The following is a 17,164-nucleotide window of genomic DNA, read 5'->3' on the forward strand; positions in this document are numbered from 1 at the left end:
CCCCGGCAAGTTTTACATGAAGCAGCGCAATATTTTGCCATCCTGAAAGTATCAACTGTGTCAGGTTTTCAATGCTTGCTTAGAACTTCCTCACACTGGCTTTTCCTGAAGTGTGAGCCCAGCTACTGATTAGTTTATTTGAATTTTGATTTTATTTTTTTGCGGTTCATCATATTTTAATGTACGCTGCCAAGGTATTCTCATATAAATAAATGAATGAATAAAGGTATGGCTGAATGAATAAAGGGTGGCGCTGTGGGTTAAACCACAGAGTCTAGGACTTGCCGATCAGGAGGTCGGTGGTTCAAATCCCCACGACGGGGTGAGTTCCCGTTGCTCGGTCCCTGCTCCTGCCCACCTAGCAGTTCAAAAGCACGTCAAAGTGCAAGTAGAAGGGAAGGTAAATGGCATTTCTGTGTGCTGCCCTGGTTTGCCAGAAGCGGCTTAGTCATGCTGGCCACATGACCCGGAAACTGTACGCCGGCTCCCTCGGCCAATAAAGCAAGATGAGCGCCACAACCCCAGAGTTGGTCACGACTGGACCTAATGGTCAGGGGTCCCTTTACCTTTAATTCTCTCTCCATTCAGTAAAGATTACAGCCATGCCATTTAGCATTCAGGTACAAGCGTGTAAGGCCCTTTCAGAAGAGCTATCCGTCTGTAAACTGCATTTATTCATGAACGCGTGAAAGAGGCAGTCATTGTTTTATGATTTTTTTATGATGATAGCATGTAGGAGCTGAGGCAAGCTCCTTGTAATGTATGCTCAGTACTTACTATTTTTTTTATTCCAAGGATTTACAGTCCATACCACTTCTCAGCAGAAAAAGATGTTTATGTGGCTGAAACAATATATATTGTAGGAAAACTGTAGCTGTACATGATAGAGAGACTGAGAAGAGAGATAACTTATCACATCCTTTTCAATGGAATGGAAAACTGAACTACCGTAAATGATGCACTTGGATGAACAAGATCCTGTGGACTTGCTTATGAATGGGTTTTTTGTGGGGTGGTGGTGGTTGTATTTATAAGATCAAAGCCTGTGAGAGGACCTGAACAGAGTTGGGAAAGCACCATGGGAAAATTGAAATGTTTAATGCTTTATTCCCATGCAGGTTTCCCTGTTTAAATCTCCACCTGACAGGGTTACTGTTTGTCCCGCAGGTTTTTCTCAGCAGAGCAAATAGCAGGTTTTTTTTGAGATGGGTGGGGTTAAGATTGGGAAAATAACGACTTCCGGGTTGGCGCCATCGCCGAATGGCGGACTCCCTCCGAGCTCCGGAGGGAGCCTGCTCGGTAGGGGCTGGGTCCTGCCGCGCCGGCGACGCGGGGACCCTTAAAAACCATGGGCGCTAAAACCCATGGACATGGTGACTCGGCTGGCACCTTTTGAGCCCCCCCCGACCCGCGAAGGAGCCTTTTTAAAGGCTACGGAACGGGTGACAGGGGGGGGTGCTTTGAGTCCTCCGCTTCCCCTGCCGAGCGAAGCCGCATGCCATTCGACGGAGAGCGCTGACTTCTTCCATTGGAAATTTGGACTTAAAAGCATAACCCGTGAGTAATCGGAACTTGGATTAAAAAAGGCGAGAAATTTTTTAAAGAATTCGGAACGAGCGGGGGAGGTATAAAAAGGAAGTCAGCCCCCCCCCTGTTGTAGAGGAGCTAAAGTAAAGGACTTAACATCTAAGATTGAGCGCAACCTTATTTTGATAAAGTTATGAAATTTCGCGATGGAAAATTATAAGATTGAGCTGGAGGAGAAAAGTGGAACTTATTCAAAAAGCAACCCCCCCCCCCCCAGAACCTGGGAGCGTCTTAGTGAGAGCGCCGGGAGAAGACAAGGAGAGGTTTTGACAGCTGTCAAAGAGCTGTCAAAGCAGAAGAACAATAATGAGAACTATGTTACGAGGACTTTGCCGGTTATATTTGCTACAATTTGGATACAAAATGTTTAAAACAAGGAATAATAAAGTTACTTTGACAGGTGGACGTGATCTGGAAGGGAACTGAGTTATTATAATCCACCTAGAGGAGCCGAGGGATATTACAAGTTGTTGGCATCGAATTTGACAGAACTTTTTATCTCCTGGGAAACTGCAGAAATGGAACATTATTTTGACTACAGAGGTTTACACACTAAAGTAGACAATAGACTTATCTATTGAAAATGGAAGGAACTTGGCATCATGTTTCGTTCCTGAATAACAGAGCCTCTGCAGCGGAATTTAGAAGCTTTTGGAATTAGAACATTTGTGCAGGAAAACAGGAAAAGAAAGAGGAGAGAGACCAACAAGAACAACAAGAATAATAAGAATTGGACAAAGTTGGAAGTGGGAACATTTGGGAAATCCAGATTTGAAAGGTTTAAGAAATAAAATTGGAGTTTTACTCCCAAGTATATAAAAATCTGGATGGAAAAAATGGGCCTTTTTGAGATAGACTCCTTCCAAGATTGGACATTTAAAATCAAAGAAGACTGGTAAAGGACTATGGCTTAAATAAATGTGGGAACTCCAGGAAGACATCAGATGTTGATCAATACGGGAAACGCAACCAGGAAAAGGGGGAGGGATTTGGAATCCAAAGGCTGTAAAATCAAAATCATATTTTATTTTATTATATTTTAATCTATTATGTATATTAAAGGGGGGAACGCGCGGAAGGGAATAGGTCGATCTTAGGAGATGGGAAAATATTTTTAAATAGGGCTAATGATAATAAGGTTAAAATTTGGGATAATAAATTGCTGAATTTATTTGTAAGAATTGGAATACAAGAGGGGGAGGGGAGGGGAAGTCCTGGAAAGATGTTATGGAAAATAAGATCTTAAATTTGGATGTTTTGTTTTTTTTATATTGTTATAATTGGAAATTCTTAATAAATATTATTTAAAAAAAAAAAAAAGATTGGGAAAATAACATTGGTTGAACACCCTGTCCCACACAACTTACCATTCGTTCCCTGGCCCTTTAGGGATCCTCCACCCTGCTTTGATCTAAATAATAATAATCTACGATCTGTTTATGACTCTCCAGACATCCCCAAAATATAACTGCATATAGCTTGCTTTCAAAATGCTGGCGTGTTTTAGGGATTTGTTTTGGCAAAAGTTAATGTATTGCTGGTTATGTTTTCATTGGTCTTTTGAAAAGGATTCCAGTGTGTCCCGCTCCTCAAAATGACTGGATCAGGCTTTAAAGGACTTTCAGTTACCTCTTGAAGCATTCGTTGAGGCATTTGCTCCTGAAGAACCATCTTTCTGCTCAAAAGGCGCTGAGATCAGCCTGGCGCAAGTTGTTAAAATCACTTTTGCCCCTGTTGATTTTGTCTTCTCCTTATTTTAGGGGCAAGGCTGCATGCTTACACTACCCAGTCGTCTTTGTCCATGCAGTACAAGAGCTGTTGTAGTATAATGGCTAGCAGTGCAGTCTTATACACATTTTATTTGATCCTTTCTGATGGAAAAAGCGGTAGAGGCAACTCCCCATTTAAAGGTAAAGGTAAAGGGACCCCTGACCGTTAGGTCCAGTTGTGACCAACTCTGCGCTTGCAGCTCTCATCTCGCTTTATTGGCCGAGGGATCCGGCGTACAGCTTCTGGGTCATGTGGCCAGCATGACTAAGCTGCTTCTGGCGAACCAGAGCAATGCACAGAAAAGCCGTTTACCTTCCCACCAGAGCAGTACCTATTTATCTACTTGCACTTTGACATGCTTTCGAACTGTTAGGTTGGCAGAAGCTGAGGGCGATCTGGCTGCGACATCTGTCACCCCATTGATCGCCAGGGTTGATTCGGCTGATCTGGCTGGCTAGGCGGGTGTCCCCTTCCTCCCTCACCGCTCCATGTGCGTCCCTCCCGAAGCTGCGCGCTCGGTGGAAGAGGACGACCATCCCAGATAGAAGGAGTGTACCGTTCTTCGGTCAAGGGTATACGATAGCTGCGCTCCCCTGCTAGAACCTCCAAACAAGGTTGGCAGAAGCTGGGACTGAGCAACGGGAGCTCACTCCGTCACGGGGATTCGAACTGCCAACCTTCTGATCGGCAAGTCCTAGGCTCTGTGGTTTAACCCACAGTGCCACCCGCGTCCCACAACTCCCCATTTATGCACGTCCAATTGATCCCTGGTTGCGCCGAACCTGAGAGTGAATTTAAAAATTGCAAAAATGGCCCTAGTAGAGCCCAGAAGGGGCAAAAAAAGTTGTGGGAAAACAACGCCTAACAATCCCATGAACCTTTGCAAGTGCAATCCCAGCCCTTGCACTGACCATTGAGGCCTATGGAGAGTTGACGTTTGAGCAAGGAGGTTTAGAGGGTGGAGCAGACCCCCCCCCCAGGTGCCCCTATTTTCCAGGGACGGTCCTGGATTTACAGAAGCTGTTCTGGTTTCTGATTTGATTCCAGAATGCCCCGCTTTTACTTAGGGGGTCCCTATTTTCATGTTGGAGGGTATGGAGTTATGCGACTCCTGAGCCAAGGAGATAAGTAACCTTTAGAAGGCATCTGAAAGCAGCCCTGAATAGGGAAGTTTTTTAAAAATGTTTTTTTAATGTTTTTATATATGTTGGAAGCCACCCGGAGTGACTGGGGCAACCCAGTCAGATGGGCAGGATATTAATAATAGAATTATGATGATGATGCTTATGGAATAGGATTTCCCTATTTATTGGAGGAATGTGGGAGGGTATGTGGAGTTTGGCATCTGGTAACTGCTGCTGTTTTTAAAGGTGTTTTCAGGGGTTTCCAGATATTTATAGGGTGTTTGCAGGCTTTTCCAATGGTTTTTCAAATATATGTGATTTCCCTCACACATGCAGTACCTCGGAACATAACCCCCACATAAATTGGGAGTTGCCTGTGTATTAAAGACATGATAAAGAAATGCATAAAACGTATTTTTGTATGGAGCAGCGTTCAGTTATTTAAAGCTATTTGAACTCTAAAGTTATACAGCCCAGACAAAGGTTTGCTACCTCAAACAGGATTAGGCCTAAAATAAACCATAGTGCTGACCTACTTTTCTGCAGTGAAACATATCACATTTGATCTGTTTCCTTTGACACAGCTGCCTTTTTAAATGTAAAAGCCACAAAAAACCCACAGACTAAGATGATTGTTATCTGTTCTTCTAAATTGTTTAAGTCTTGACATTTGAAACTTGCTTTTTTTAGCTAAGGTGTGCAAAATGACTAAAAAGTGTTCAGATACCTTGAAGGCCTTACTAGTAAAAAAAAAAAGAAAAAGAAAAAAAAGGTAAAGGACTGCTGAACGGTGAAGTCCAGTCAAAGGCAACTATGGGGTTGCGGCACTCATTTCGCTTTCAGGCCAAGGGAGCCGGCGTTTGTCCACAGGCAGCTTTCTGGGTCATGTGGCCAGCAGGACTAAACTGCTACTGGCACAATGGAACTCCGTGACAGAAACCAGAGTGTACGGAAACGCCGTTTACCTTCCCATTGCAGCCGTACCTATTTATCTACTTGCACTGGCATGCTTTCGAATTGCTAGGTTGGCAGGAGCTGGGAGAGAGCAACGGGAGCTCATCCTGTTATGGGGATTCGAACCGCCGTCCTTCCAATTAGCAAGCCCAAGAGGCTCAGTGGTTTAGACCACAGCACCACCCGTGTCCCTGCCTTACTAGTACTCATTCCCCAAAGATCTGTCAGCATCAAGCACAGTATGAGTACATCATCCAGATTTTCTGATTAAGGCAGACAGAGGGAAATATTGCCAAAAATTGACTCATGTCAGCTGTCATGTACTGACATGTCAGCTACATGTGAAAAATGTGAGTGCACTGCAAACTAGCTGTCAAACATTGACTGCTACTGCATTCTTAACAGATAGCAAATACTGATGCTCAATATCAAATACTCACTGAATCTTTGCACATCCAGAGTATATAGAGCAGTGTTTCCCAAAGGGTGTAAATCAGTGCTCAGGCATGAGGGCAGAAAACTTTAACCCTTTATCCCATGTGAGGGTCCCAATCCAGATTGGATAGCCCCTGTGCTGGCAATCGACATGTAAAAATCATCTCCCATTCAATGGGAGCTTTTTCCTATAGAAATTGCTAGCACGGGGTGTGGGTGTGTGATCCAGATTAGGACCAAAGCGAAGTCATTAAAGTCCCCAAAATGCCCACAGGTATGTGTTTTCTCATAGAGGTCTTCTCCCCGCTGCCAGGATCCGCTCCCCCTGCCAAAATTAGGCTAGAAGAAAGCATTTTATTGTAGTTTGTAGAATAGGTTGCAGTGTGGGCTTCATTTGTAAATGGACCAGTTAATCTATGTGAAGCTGTTCTGACAGCTATATAAAGTGCCATGCAACACAATACATTGACTGTCTTGAAGGGCGTCTGTTTTTCGTTCGAACCGGAAAGCCTAGTTTATTAAAGATTTTAATGAAGATTACTTTGTGTGGGTTCTGCAGCCTTGTAAGGGCATATGTTGCAGCAAACAAATGATGATGGGGAGATATTCATCCCCAAACATTCAGGAACACACTAGGGAGATGTGGTTGGGAGCCAGAATTGGTTCCACAGTGTATAAACTGCCTCAGGGCAACCAGCCATCTAAGAGCAAGAAATGTGTGAATATCAGTGTGCAAACTAAGGCACCTTCGTAATCCACTGCCATCTAGTGACGCTACAGCTAATCTGCTTTTTAAGTCAAATGGGTTAAAATATATTGAAGCAGATTGTTTTCTGCAGTGTCCCCCCCCCCCCCCGAAATGGATTTATTTCACAAACGTTCTTACGAATATTCAAAATAGTAGTGACCAAACACAATAGTTTGATTACTGCAGACACTGGTGGACAAGAACCAACACAAATTACCACCACACTGTAAGTTCCCGTGGCCTCTTTGCGATAAAAAGCTTTTATGGGATATCAGAAAAACTCAAGTTGTCCTATGCAAGGAGTATAGTATTCCTGGGACTAACAAGTCATGTTCCTTCCTATTCGTTACACAGCCAATATAGATCAACTGTGTGTTGCAAAAAAATAATTTAGTCTTAGCACTTGACTCCATAGTTTTTTGTCTATGAGAGTACCGTATTTTTCGCCCTATAAGACGCACTTTTTCCCCTCCAAAAATGAAGGGGAAATGTGTGTGCGTCCTATGGGGCGAATGCAGGCTTTCGCTGAAGCCTGGAGAGCGAGAGGGGTCGGTGCGTACCGACCCCTCTCGCTCTCCAGGCTTCAGGAGAGCCGCAGCGCCAGTCCCACAAGGTCGGGGGACAGCGGGGAGGCGGAACGCCGCCATCCCGCTGTCTCCCGATGTGGTTTGGAGGCTGACGGCAGGGAGACGCGTGCTTCTCCCGGACGCAAGCTCCGGGGACAGCGGGGAGGCGCAGCGCGTCTTCCCACTGTCCCTGGACCTGGTCTGCAGGCGGGCGGCGGGGAGAAGAGCTCTTCTCCCTGCCGCCAGCCCCGCAAGCTCCGGGGACAGCTGGGAGGTGCAGCGTGTCCTCCCACTGTCCCCGGACCTGGTCTGCAGGCGGGCGGCGGGGAGAAGAGCGCTTCTCCCCGCTGCCGGCCCCACAAGCGCCTGGGGGGGAAAGAAAAAAATTTTTCTTTGTTTCCCCCCAAAAAAACTTGGTGCGTCCTATGGGCCAGTGCATCCTATGGGGCAAAAAATACGGTATGTTTTATGCAGTGTTAATGAAGGAGTTTGTATTACTATAGTGAATGTTATCAGGGTGCTTCCACACTGTGTGTAGGGGAGAGGGGTGGAGTGGGGATGGATTGCAGCATCAGTTTTTCCAGTGTGGACAGGCAAAGCCCTGTTAAGAAGTTTCTGGCTTCCTGTGCCTTTAAACTGAATGCTTCCTTTTTGCAAATTCAGACCATTGTTGTATTCTGTTGATCCAGGCTGCAGCAATTACTGATGAAAAAAACTGCTCTTTGTCCCTTAAATAATCAGTTTCTCTTTCCCCCTGGGGGGAGGTTTTACTGCTTATTTCCTTTCATTAGGATTTCCCCAGAGAAACTAGTCAGCCCTGTAGTCTAGCTAACAAAGAAACTCTGGTTTGATCCACTCTCTTTATGGATGCAATCCTATACATGTGGGAGTAAACTCCACTGGATTCAGTGGACCTACTTTTCAGTAGACTTGTACAGTAGGATTGTACTGTTGAGTTCTAGCCGTCCTTTCTACCAGATGGGGTCTAGGTCAGTTTAAGAAAGTCATAAAATTCAGTTGTGAAAGCTGGATATATTTTGGAGCTATGGAATTTCCTCCTTAGAGAGGTTCAACTTGGCTCAGCTGTTGCTACATTCTGCTATTGCCATTTTCTCGTGTGTTTTTTTAGGTTTGTCATTTGATACATTTTTAATTCAACTTGGTTTTGTGCTTTGAAAATATTTATTGTAATCTACTGCATATTTGAGTCCGGGCATAAATATTTTAAATAAACATTAAAGATTGCTCTGTACCATTTTGAAGAAAGTTTAATGATCTCCTTTATCCCTTTGCCTCAGAAACAGCACCTATAATTCCTCAACTTTTGATGAGACCGATGACTTGCAAATGGCCCAGGATGCAGAGATATGCTTGCTGAAGTCAGGAGAACTGATGTAAGCAAAATCCATTGTTTAGTCTTTAATTATTATTTTTTAAATCAGCGGTGCAGTCCTATACATTCTGCTCAAACATAAGCCACATTGAATTCAGTGGTGTTCACTCCAAGCAGGTGAGCAAAGCTCATATATGTGTCAGAGATTTTGGCTGCATGGAGTCCCCTCTTTCCTTTCTATTTCTTTCTCTTTTTGAAGAAAAAGCCAACGGAGAGATGAATTGGATATGAGGTAAAAAAATTATTCTGAGGTGAAAAAATCTGAAACTCTAAAGGGAGTTCCCTTATTGCTGTCGCTCATGTGGTGTGTTTTTTTAAAAAAAATAAATCTAAAAAAAGAGCCTTAGCCCCATACCTGAACCACACAGAGGCACAAAGTTTCCCTTTTGGGGAGCAGGGCTCACAGACTCGCAAGTTTCTGAATGCTGCTCTGTGGAGGTATAGATCCCATGGATTGTATATCCCATCAATTAATTTCAGTGGGTCTTCTCTGAGTAAGTTGAATTCAACCCAGTATTTGTAACTGCACAGAGACCATGAAGAACAATTATGTTTTCCTTTCACATCATGTGGGACTCACTGAGAAAACATGAAGGAAACATGCAATGGGTTCCCTTAGATTTGTATATTGTAAAAGTGGCCTTGAGTCTGAGCTTCACAGTGCACAAATGTTTCTGCAGTAAAGAATGTACAAAAGGGACATGTACACTCAGAGCCCATGTGTCATGTGCGTCATCAATCAGATACAGTTCTGTCATGTGTTCGTTTGTTTTCTTCAGGCTAAGGCTGCCTCTAACTGTAGAGGAAATTCTAAAGTTTGGAGAAGCTAACAGAGAACTGTTCATTAAGTCAAATACTTACAGCGTTATTCCCATCACTGTGGAGGAAAGTGGCCTAACAATAAGTTGGGTATTTTCATCAGACCCCAAAAGCATATCGTTCAGCGTGGTGTACCAAGAATCAGAAGATGCTCCTCTGGATCAGTGTAAAGTAAGGCAACTTCTTCATAGGGGTGATGTCAAATGTGAAATTGCTAACAAAATTTCTAACAAAAATATGTAACTTGCCCCTCAGATCAGCTTTCATACCTAAAAGGTAGCCAATGTAACACCAATTTTTACAATGGGAACTGGGGGAGGGGGACAGTCCTGGAAGTTACAAGCTGGTTAGCTTAACTTCTGTCCCAGGAAAACTGGTGGGAAGTATTGTTAAATGTAAAATAACCAAGCATATAGAAAAACACGCTTTGCTGGAGCATGAGACAGGTCTTATGAACCTGTTAGGAGTTCTTTGATAGTGTTAACAGATAGAGGTGAAGCAACTGGCATAGCGTACGTGGACTTTCAAAAAGCTTTTTAACTTGTTCATAAACCATCTAGAGTTAGGGGTTTCCTCCATTCAAGGGTCTCAAAAGACTTCCTTTATCAAGTTGCTGCAAAATATACACATAATCTGTTAATTATTAACTTAATTGATACAAACCATGCCCTTTAAAGAGATCTTTATTCATTTGACCATGGCAAAGTTCCAAAATTTGTTGTAGACAAATTTTGTTCCGGTGTGTCTCTTGCAGGTTCTTATTCCCATGATCCGGTGCAATTCCCATAAGGAAACCATCAGAGGGCAGGTGAAAGTCAGAAATACTGGTATCTACATCCTCATATTTGACAACACTTTTTCTAGGTAGGTGCGGCTGGAGTATATGAAGTGGAATGAGCAGTCGTTTGTCTCCTGTAGCATTTTGTGTGTTCTGTTTCCGAAGGGGATGCAAAAGGCACGCTCCTTATTCTCTCTGAACCCTTGTGGTTCAAATTCAGCGCCGAATGCAATCCCCACATCTTTCAGCTGGAATTGGATCACGGCACTCCTGAATGGAACCAATCTCAGTGGCGCCTGCATTCAGCACCAGATTTTAAACATTGCCAAATTCATGTCCCACTGCAAAGGGACAATCAGGAGTGCACTCATGACATCATAATATGACATCAGGGGAGTGACTGCGGTGTGGGGGTGGCCAGCCAAAAACTGCCAAAGGGGCCAAATTGGGCAGCCTGCCGCCTTCTTCTTTATTTCACAAATAGAGCCCAATTTAAACTTGACTTTCCACACCTAGCACATGTATGTACTGTCCTTGTAAGCACACCCTATCTTCCATCTGCATTAGTTGACAGAGCATAATAACCTGGTATCCTTCTATTGCTCCCTCCCGCTGTTTTTCCCAAAATGCAGTGCTTCCTCTCACTGGATGCCTCATAAAGTTTGAGCATGCTCATAGGTATACGTTTTCTTCATCTGCATACACATGCACACAGTTTAGGCTCAGCTAATGTTTCGGCTATTGCTTTTTCCCAACAGGTTTATCTCAAAAAACGTCTTTTACCACTTATCTGTTCAGCGCCCAGTGATCTACGATGGAAGTGATTTTCCAGATCCTTGAATGTAATATTTATATACTGTATGTTTTCAATTTATATTTTTAAGAGACACTATTATTTATATACACATAAGCACTAAAATCAAAGATGCGTTGGGAGCCCCCATAAGAGTCATGCAATAATTCTGAAGCCACAATTACATGTAAGTGTAGATATAAAGGAATGTAACTTTCATAGGAACACTAATGATTCTGGACTGCAGGTGCTTGTTCAAAAGCCATTTTATTTATTTAAACAACCTAAGCTATGCAATGCTGCATTTGATGCAAAATTGTTCATAATCTGGATACGCATTGTAAAAAGGGCTAAGAAACAGGACATCTTCTTTTGATTTATTCAGGGCCAACCAAGATGTGATGTTTCTTACATAGTTTGGTTCCCTATTGTGTTTTCTTTACTTTAACCAGTAGGTATTGGTGAGAGCAAGGGAGACAGATCAGGACCATGGAATGGGGGAGGGTAAGGTTTAACCCTTTGTTTTCACTGTGGTCCCAATAAGACTCTCTAAACACACATATGTGCTAGCTATTTTCATAATGAGAAGAAAACCTATGCTGGAAGCGTATATATATAACTATTTTTATATGTCGCTGCTTCTGCGTCTCATTTTTTTAAAAAAATGCTGCAAAAGGAATGAAATTAAAATTCAATTCTGCAAAATCATAGTATATTTTAACATGGACATATTTACTCCAGTCAACCTTTCTATGCAGGAAGAAAGCGATTAGACAGATTTTGTTGCTGTTTGATCACATACTACACATGGCAGGAAAAGGACTCTAGATGACGTGCCTATTTAACTTGTTTGCAGTCTTCATAAAAGTCTGCTTACATTAATCTGTGCCTTAATGGGGAAATTCACCTGCTTGATCGTAGTCCTTTGTGGTAAAGGTCATTTTGTAACTTCATTGGTACTTGAAGCCTAAATGTGTCGTGTGGAAGTGACCTGCATTGATTTCAGTGAGATTAACTATTTCCCACTGATGCATGTAGCAGAAGCCAGCTTTGGAATTAGTAAAAGGAAACCCTTACTTTTAAACCGCAGCATTTTCACAAGGAGTTTCTTTTCCTAAATTCATTTTACCATTTCATAATTTAGTAAAAATCTATCCAGTAATAGTGCATAATATGGCCATGAAAATCATATCTGCAGAATATTTCCTTAAAGCACTTGTTTTTTATAGACACAATTTTTAGTTTCTATTTTTTAAGTGAAGAATAAAAACAAGACTCAACATGGCTACCTCCCATACTGACAAAACTTTGTGTAATATTACGGGGAGGGGGGGACAACAAACACTACCTTAGCCTAATTCTAAAACTATGAATGCTTAAAATCAACAAACTCAAAAGTTGCAGCGGCGTTTTATTTTGCCACTGCTTGCCAAATACACTGATGAAAATTATTAGGACTGGCGTATAGACAGAGGAATATGAACCATAGGGATACAAGATGTGTAGTAATAATTTCACCTAACTGCAAGAGTAGAAGGAAGTGTGGGGTGAATGCTTTAAGATATGCCACTACAAATAAAATTGGTCAGACATGGAAATCACTGAAATAATAGCCAATTATTTCAACTATTCCTGCATCAGGAGCAGTTCAAATAGGAACTGCTGATACAAAAGACAAAAAATGCCTGAGTTTGAATCCTAGATAAATCTACTGAAAAAGTAAGTTCTATTGATTTAATGGTGCTTATTTCCAGGTGAGTATAGGATTGCAGTTTACAGTACAAATATTTTGTGTCTGAAAATAAGTGAGAATAACTTGAGACTTTTAAAATTGCTTTATTTCATAGATATTTTTAGGGAAACACAAAATCTTTCCTTCTATTTTTGTAAGAAGCAAGCTACTCCCCACCCCATTTTTCCCCAAAGTAACTTTTTTTGAAACTTTTTCTGGCAAGAATTATCATAGGAATGAAGGCATTCCTGCCATAGATAATCAGTATTGATGAATTTATTATTGCCCACAGTAAACTTTGAGAAATTTGGACACTTCCTTCTGAACACTATTAAACTGCAGTGCCAAGGTCAATGTTTCTATGACAATAGGGGAACTATGGATATGTAATGAAATTTGTGGAAAAAACTAAGTAGAGGGAGATACTTTACTAAGCAATTATTTGTATGATCTAGATAAGACCTACGTTACAACAGCCAGGATATTCAGGACAGGTCCCTACTTGAGATTGCCTAACACGTCTGTTAAGCCTAGTATCTCTTCTCCATGCTGAAACTTTAAGAAAGTGTGCAATATGTGCTGTAGGAAAGACTTAAGCTGTTTTACTCTCTAGATGCATTCAATTAAAAGAGCAACCAATTAAAAAAACGTTTTTTTAACTGTAAATGTTTTGGCATCCTGTCTAGTCCTTAAAAAAAAGGAATGAGTTCAGACTAAGTTACCTGCACTTGCTTCCAACTGAAATCAGTGAAAGTTAAGTCATTACTAACTTTTCACACTGTTTTCAATTAGACGTACATGCAACTAAATTAGATCGAATCCAACTCAATGATTCATAGTGGGGAAAGGAGAAAGGAGCTAAATTGTCCAGGGATGAAAGTTACTATAGCACAGCGTTATAGTAGCTTGGCTCCATCCATAATATGTTTTAGCCGAGTATTGCCAGCTATTCTCCTGCTTCACATCTTTACTATCCCCTTATGTACAGTACTTGTTCTGCCAGTTAAGGCTGTGTGATACAGGAATAGTGGCTTAGTTAAATTGTATGGCAACATTATGCAAGTACTTGTGCAGATTTGGGTGGTGGGCTATATCAGTGCCACAGAGCAGCAGTGGTGGTATTCATTATACAACTCCCCTCCTCCCATGTATATTGCTGGTATAGTTACATACAGATCTGTGCGATGCCTGACACGGTTGAGATGAAAATGTAGAAGGAAATGAAGAAGTAGAAGCAATAGAGTATAAATTGTGCATTTGCCATTTCATTATCGAATGGTGTTATTATTTAATAATAATAATAATAATAATAATAATAATTTTTATTTATACCCCACCCTCCCCAGCCAAGGCTGGGCTCAGAGCAGCTTACAAGCAATAATAAAAACAAGTTAAATGATTACAACTTAAAAACAACATTAAAAATACAACATTAAAATATTGAAACATTAAAATATTAAAATGTAGCCTCATCGCAGGAGAAGGAAAAGAAAAAAAGAGAGGGAGGGAATCAAATTGGCTCCAAGCCAAAGGCCAGGCGGAACAACTCTGTCTTACAGTCCCTGCGGAAAGAAATCAGATCCTGCAGGGCCCTGGTCTCATGAGGCAGAGCGTTCCACCAGACCGGAGCCAGAGTTGAAAAGGCCCTGGCTCTGGTTGAAGCCAATCTAATTTCCTAAGGACCCGGGACCACTAGAGTTGCTATTTATGGATCTTGAGACTCTCCATGGGGCATACCGGGAGCGGCGGTCCCGTAGGTACGAGTGTCCTAGGCCATGAAGGGCTTTAAAGGTCAAAAGCAGCACCTTAAATATGATCCTGTACTCCACCGGGAGCCAGTGCAGCTTGAAAAGCACTGGGTGAATAAGCTCCCATGGCAGAGACCCCGGGAGGAGGCTCGCTGCAGCATTCTGCACCCGCTGGAGTTTCTGGGACAGCTTCAAGGGCAGCCCCACGTAGAGCGAATTACAGTAGTCAAGCCTGGAGATGACCGTCGCATGGATCACTGTGGCCAGGTCGGGGCGGGAAAGGTAAGGGACCAACTGCTTGATGCGGCGAAGGTGGAAAAATTTCGCCTTGGCTGTTGCTGTAACTTGCGCCTCCATGGAAAGGGAGGCGTCAAGGATTACACCCAAACTCTTAACGGAAGGCAATGGCACTAATTGGGCCCCCACAAGAGAAGGGAGTTGGTCCCTCATCCCCATGCCATCCCGACCCAGCCATCCGACCTCTGTCTTCGAAGGATTTAGTTTCAATCGGCTCCCACGAAACCATCCAGCCACAGCTTCCAAGCATCTGGTCAATGTGTTCGGGGCCGAGTCGGCTCTATCCATCAGCAGATAGAGCTGAGTGTCATCAGCATATTGGTGACAACCCAGCCCAAAGCTCCGGATAATTTAAGGGCTAGGGGTGTATTGTTTTGAATTGAGAAGCATTGCAAATTTAATGTTAAAAGTTGAAATGCTGTTTGCCATGGATTGTGCAATATAAAATGGATTTTGAACTGAAATCCACTTAATATTTTAGCTCTGGTTTTCCATTCTATTTTGCTGTGGTTTGGGGATAGAATGCTTTTTTAAAAATGTTCTTTGTATTTTAAATTATTATGAAAGGGATACTGTCAAATGCTATATTTCAGATTTATGACTTTGAATATACATAATTGTTTGAACAACAAGACATCTGTTATTTGTATTTACTTTATAGCTTTGGTTTCCAGTTACTGTGTTTTTCAACTGAGGGTTGAATCCAGAGAACTTTGCCCCTACGGAGGACCTTACTCCCTCCGGGAAACTTGATTCCTTCAACAGAAGAAACTTCTCTGGATTCAAACCCAATATTTGTTCCGTGGGGCTCACTGAAAGCTCATCGGCATAAATGAGAACACATACTTACTGCCTTTCATTTCAGTTTGTTCCTCATACCAATACTAGTCTTTACACATTTCTCTGACCCATTGCAAGCTCAATTATGTCTCCCCAACCCTTAACATTGCAGTTACACACATGCATGAATGCATCCAATAGGAGCTTTGATGTGGTACCACAAACCGAACATGAGATGATGTCATGAAATGTAGCCTTATGAGGCTTTGCCCTCGGGTGGGAAAAATATTGCGCCTGGGAAAGGGAAGTGGGAGTCAACAGACACTCAAGGAATAGTTTCGGAGAAAAGGCTTTTATTTCTACCATCCATGAACTGGTAGAAGGAGCAAGTGTGATAAGTCACAAAAAGCATGCACGAAATTCACAGTCATGTGCACAAGCATATATACCCCTTTCCAGTTCCCTCCTCCTTTCTCCTCCCTCAGGAGTCCTGCCCCATGAGTTCCTCTGAGCATGAACAGAAAGCTCCTGTCTTGGGACTATTCCCAGAAAAAGGGTTTCAGAGTGTTCAGATATGTTTCAATCTCTTGTTCTGGCATGGTTCCCGGACAGAAAGCAAGTTGCAATGTGGTTCTTTAGCAAGGCCAGAAGGCATGAGAAAGGCCTGAGAAACAATGGACTGTGTTCCCTACCTTTGTTGCAATCTTTTTTAGATACAGCAAGCAGAATGTTTCTGATGCTTAGCTAATGCCTTTTAGCTGCTGAGAAAAATGATTTTGAAAAGCTCTGAGAAGCTTTGAGCCTGCTTTGGTGGGGGGTGACTTCGGGCCTAGGTGAGGTCACCTGTCCTCACCTTCCTTCAGTCCAAGCTTCTATAAGGTCAGAAAGAACTCTCAGCTCAGAGTATTGGAAGCCTCATTAGAGGTGAAGCCTATCATTGTCCCCAGGCCCCTGACAGCAGTATCACCTTTGGATCACAAGCAGAGAGTTTTGGCAAAAGGGAATGAAGTTGTTCACAGTTCTATTTAAACTTTTCAAAATAGAACTTTACAGTTCTGCTCACCATCTCTAGGCTGAACATAGGCAAAACAGAAACTAATTATGTAGCTGCACTACCATACGTAAAGTTATCCCCCGAAAACCATAGTCCAAACAATTCCCAATAAATCACTTTGTGAAGGTAAAGATGCTGAAAACGGAAGCTACACAATAGTTCAGTTCATCACCCCGGGCAAACATTGTGGCTGATGAATAACTTGGTCGTTATTTATGAATATCCATCATAAACCTTAGCAATCTATTTTCCATTTTTATTTCTTTGTGGCAATGCTCATTTACTGTATTGCAGTATTGCTAATCACAAACCACATTTCAGCTATTCACAAGTCTTGTTAGGTATGGTCCTGGAAATAAAGTTTTAATACTATGCACGTTTACCAAGGAAGCCACACTGAACAGAATGGAACTTCTGAGTAAACATCCAGAGGACTGTACACCAAATATTGTATCTCTTTAGAAATGTATTTGCTTGCATAGTAGGATCTACCACACTAACAAGGTTTGCAGAAGCAGAATTTAGCTGGGGTTTGGTTTGGTTTTCAAAAATTTTGTCCATTTGTGTTTCTCTACTTATTAATGAA

General features: G+C 42.2%; 1 protein-coding gene across 3 annotated transcripts in view; it reads left to right on the forward strand.

Moving 5' to 3' along the window:
• Positions 1 to 11,622, forward strand: part of FYCO1 (FYVE and coiled-coil domain autophagy adaptor 1) — a 58,523-nt gene extending 46,901 nt beyond the window's left edge. For all 3 annotated transcript variants that reach the window (XM_081881842.1, XM_081881844.1, XM_081881843.1), the window contains exons 15-18: positions 8,483 to 8,578; positions 9,357 to 9,567; positions 10,151 to 10,260; positions 10,933 to 11,622. In XM_081881842.1, the coding sequence (XP_081737968.1) occupies positions 8,483 to 8,578; positions 9,357 to 9,567; positions 10,151 to 10,260; positions 10,933 to 11,014 (499 nt within the window). In that variant the 3' untranslated portion in view covers positions 11,015 to 11,622. The remainder of the gene's footprint in view (positions 1 to 8,482; positions 8,579 to 9,356; positions 9,568 to 10,150; positions 10,261 to 10,932) is intronic.
• Positions 11,623 to 17,164: the final 5,542 nt, after the last annotated feature.

This window comes from Podarcis erhardii (assembly GCF_964252035.2).
Source record: "Podarcis erhardii genome assembly, chromosome: 12".
Lineage (NCBI taxonomy): Eukaryota > Metazoa > Chordata > Lepidosauria > Squamata > Lacertidae > Podarcis > Podarcis erhardii.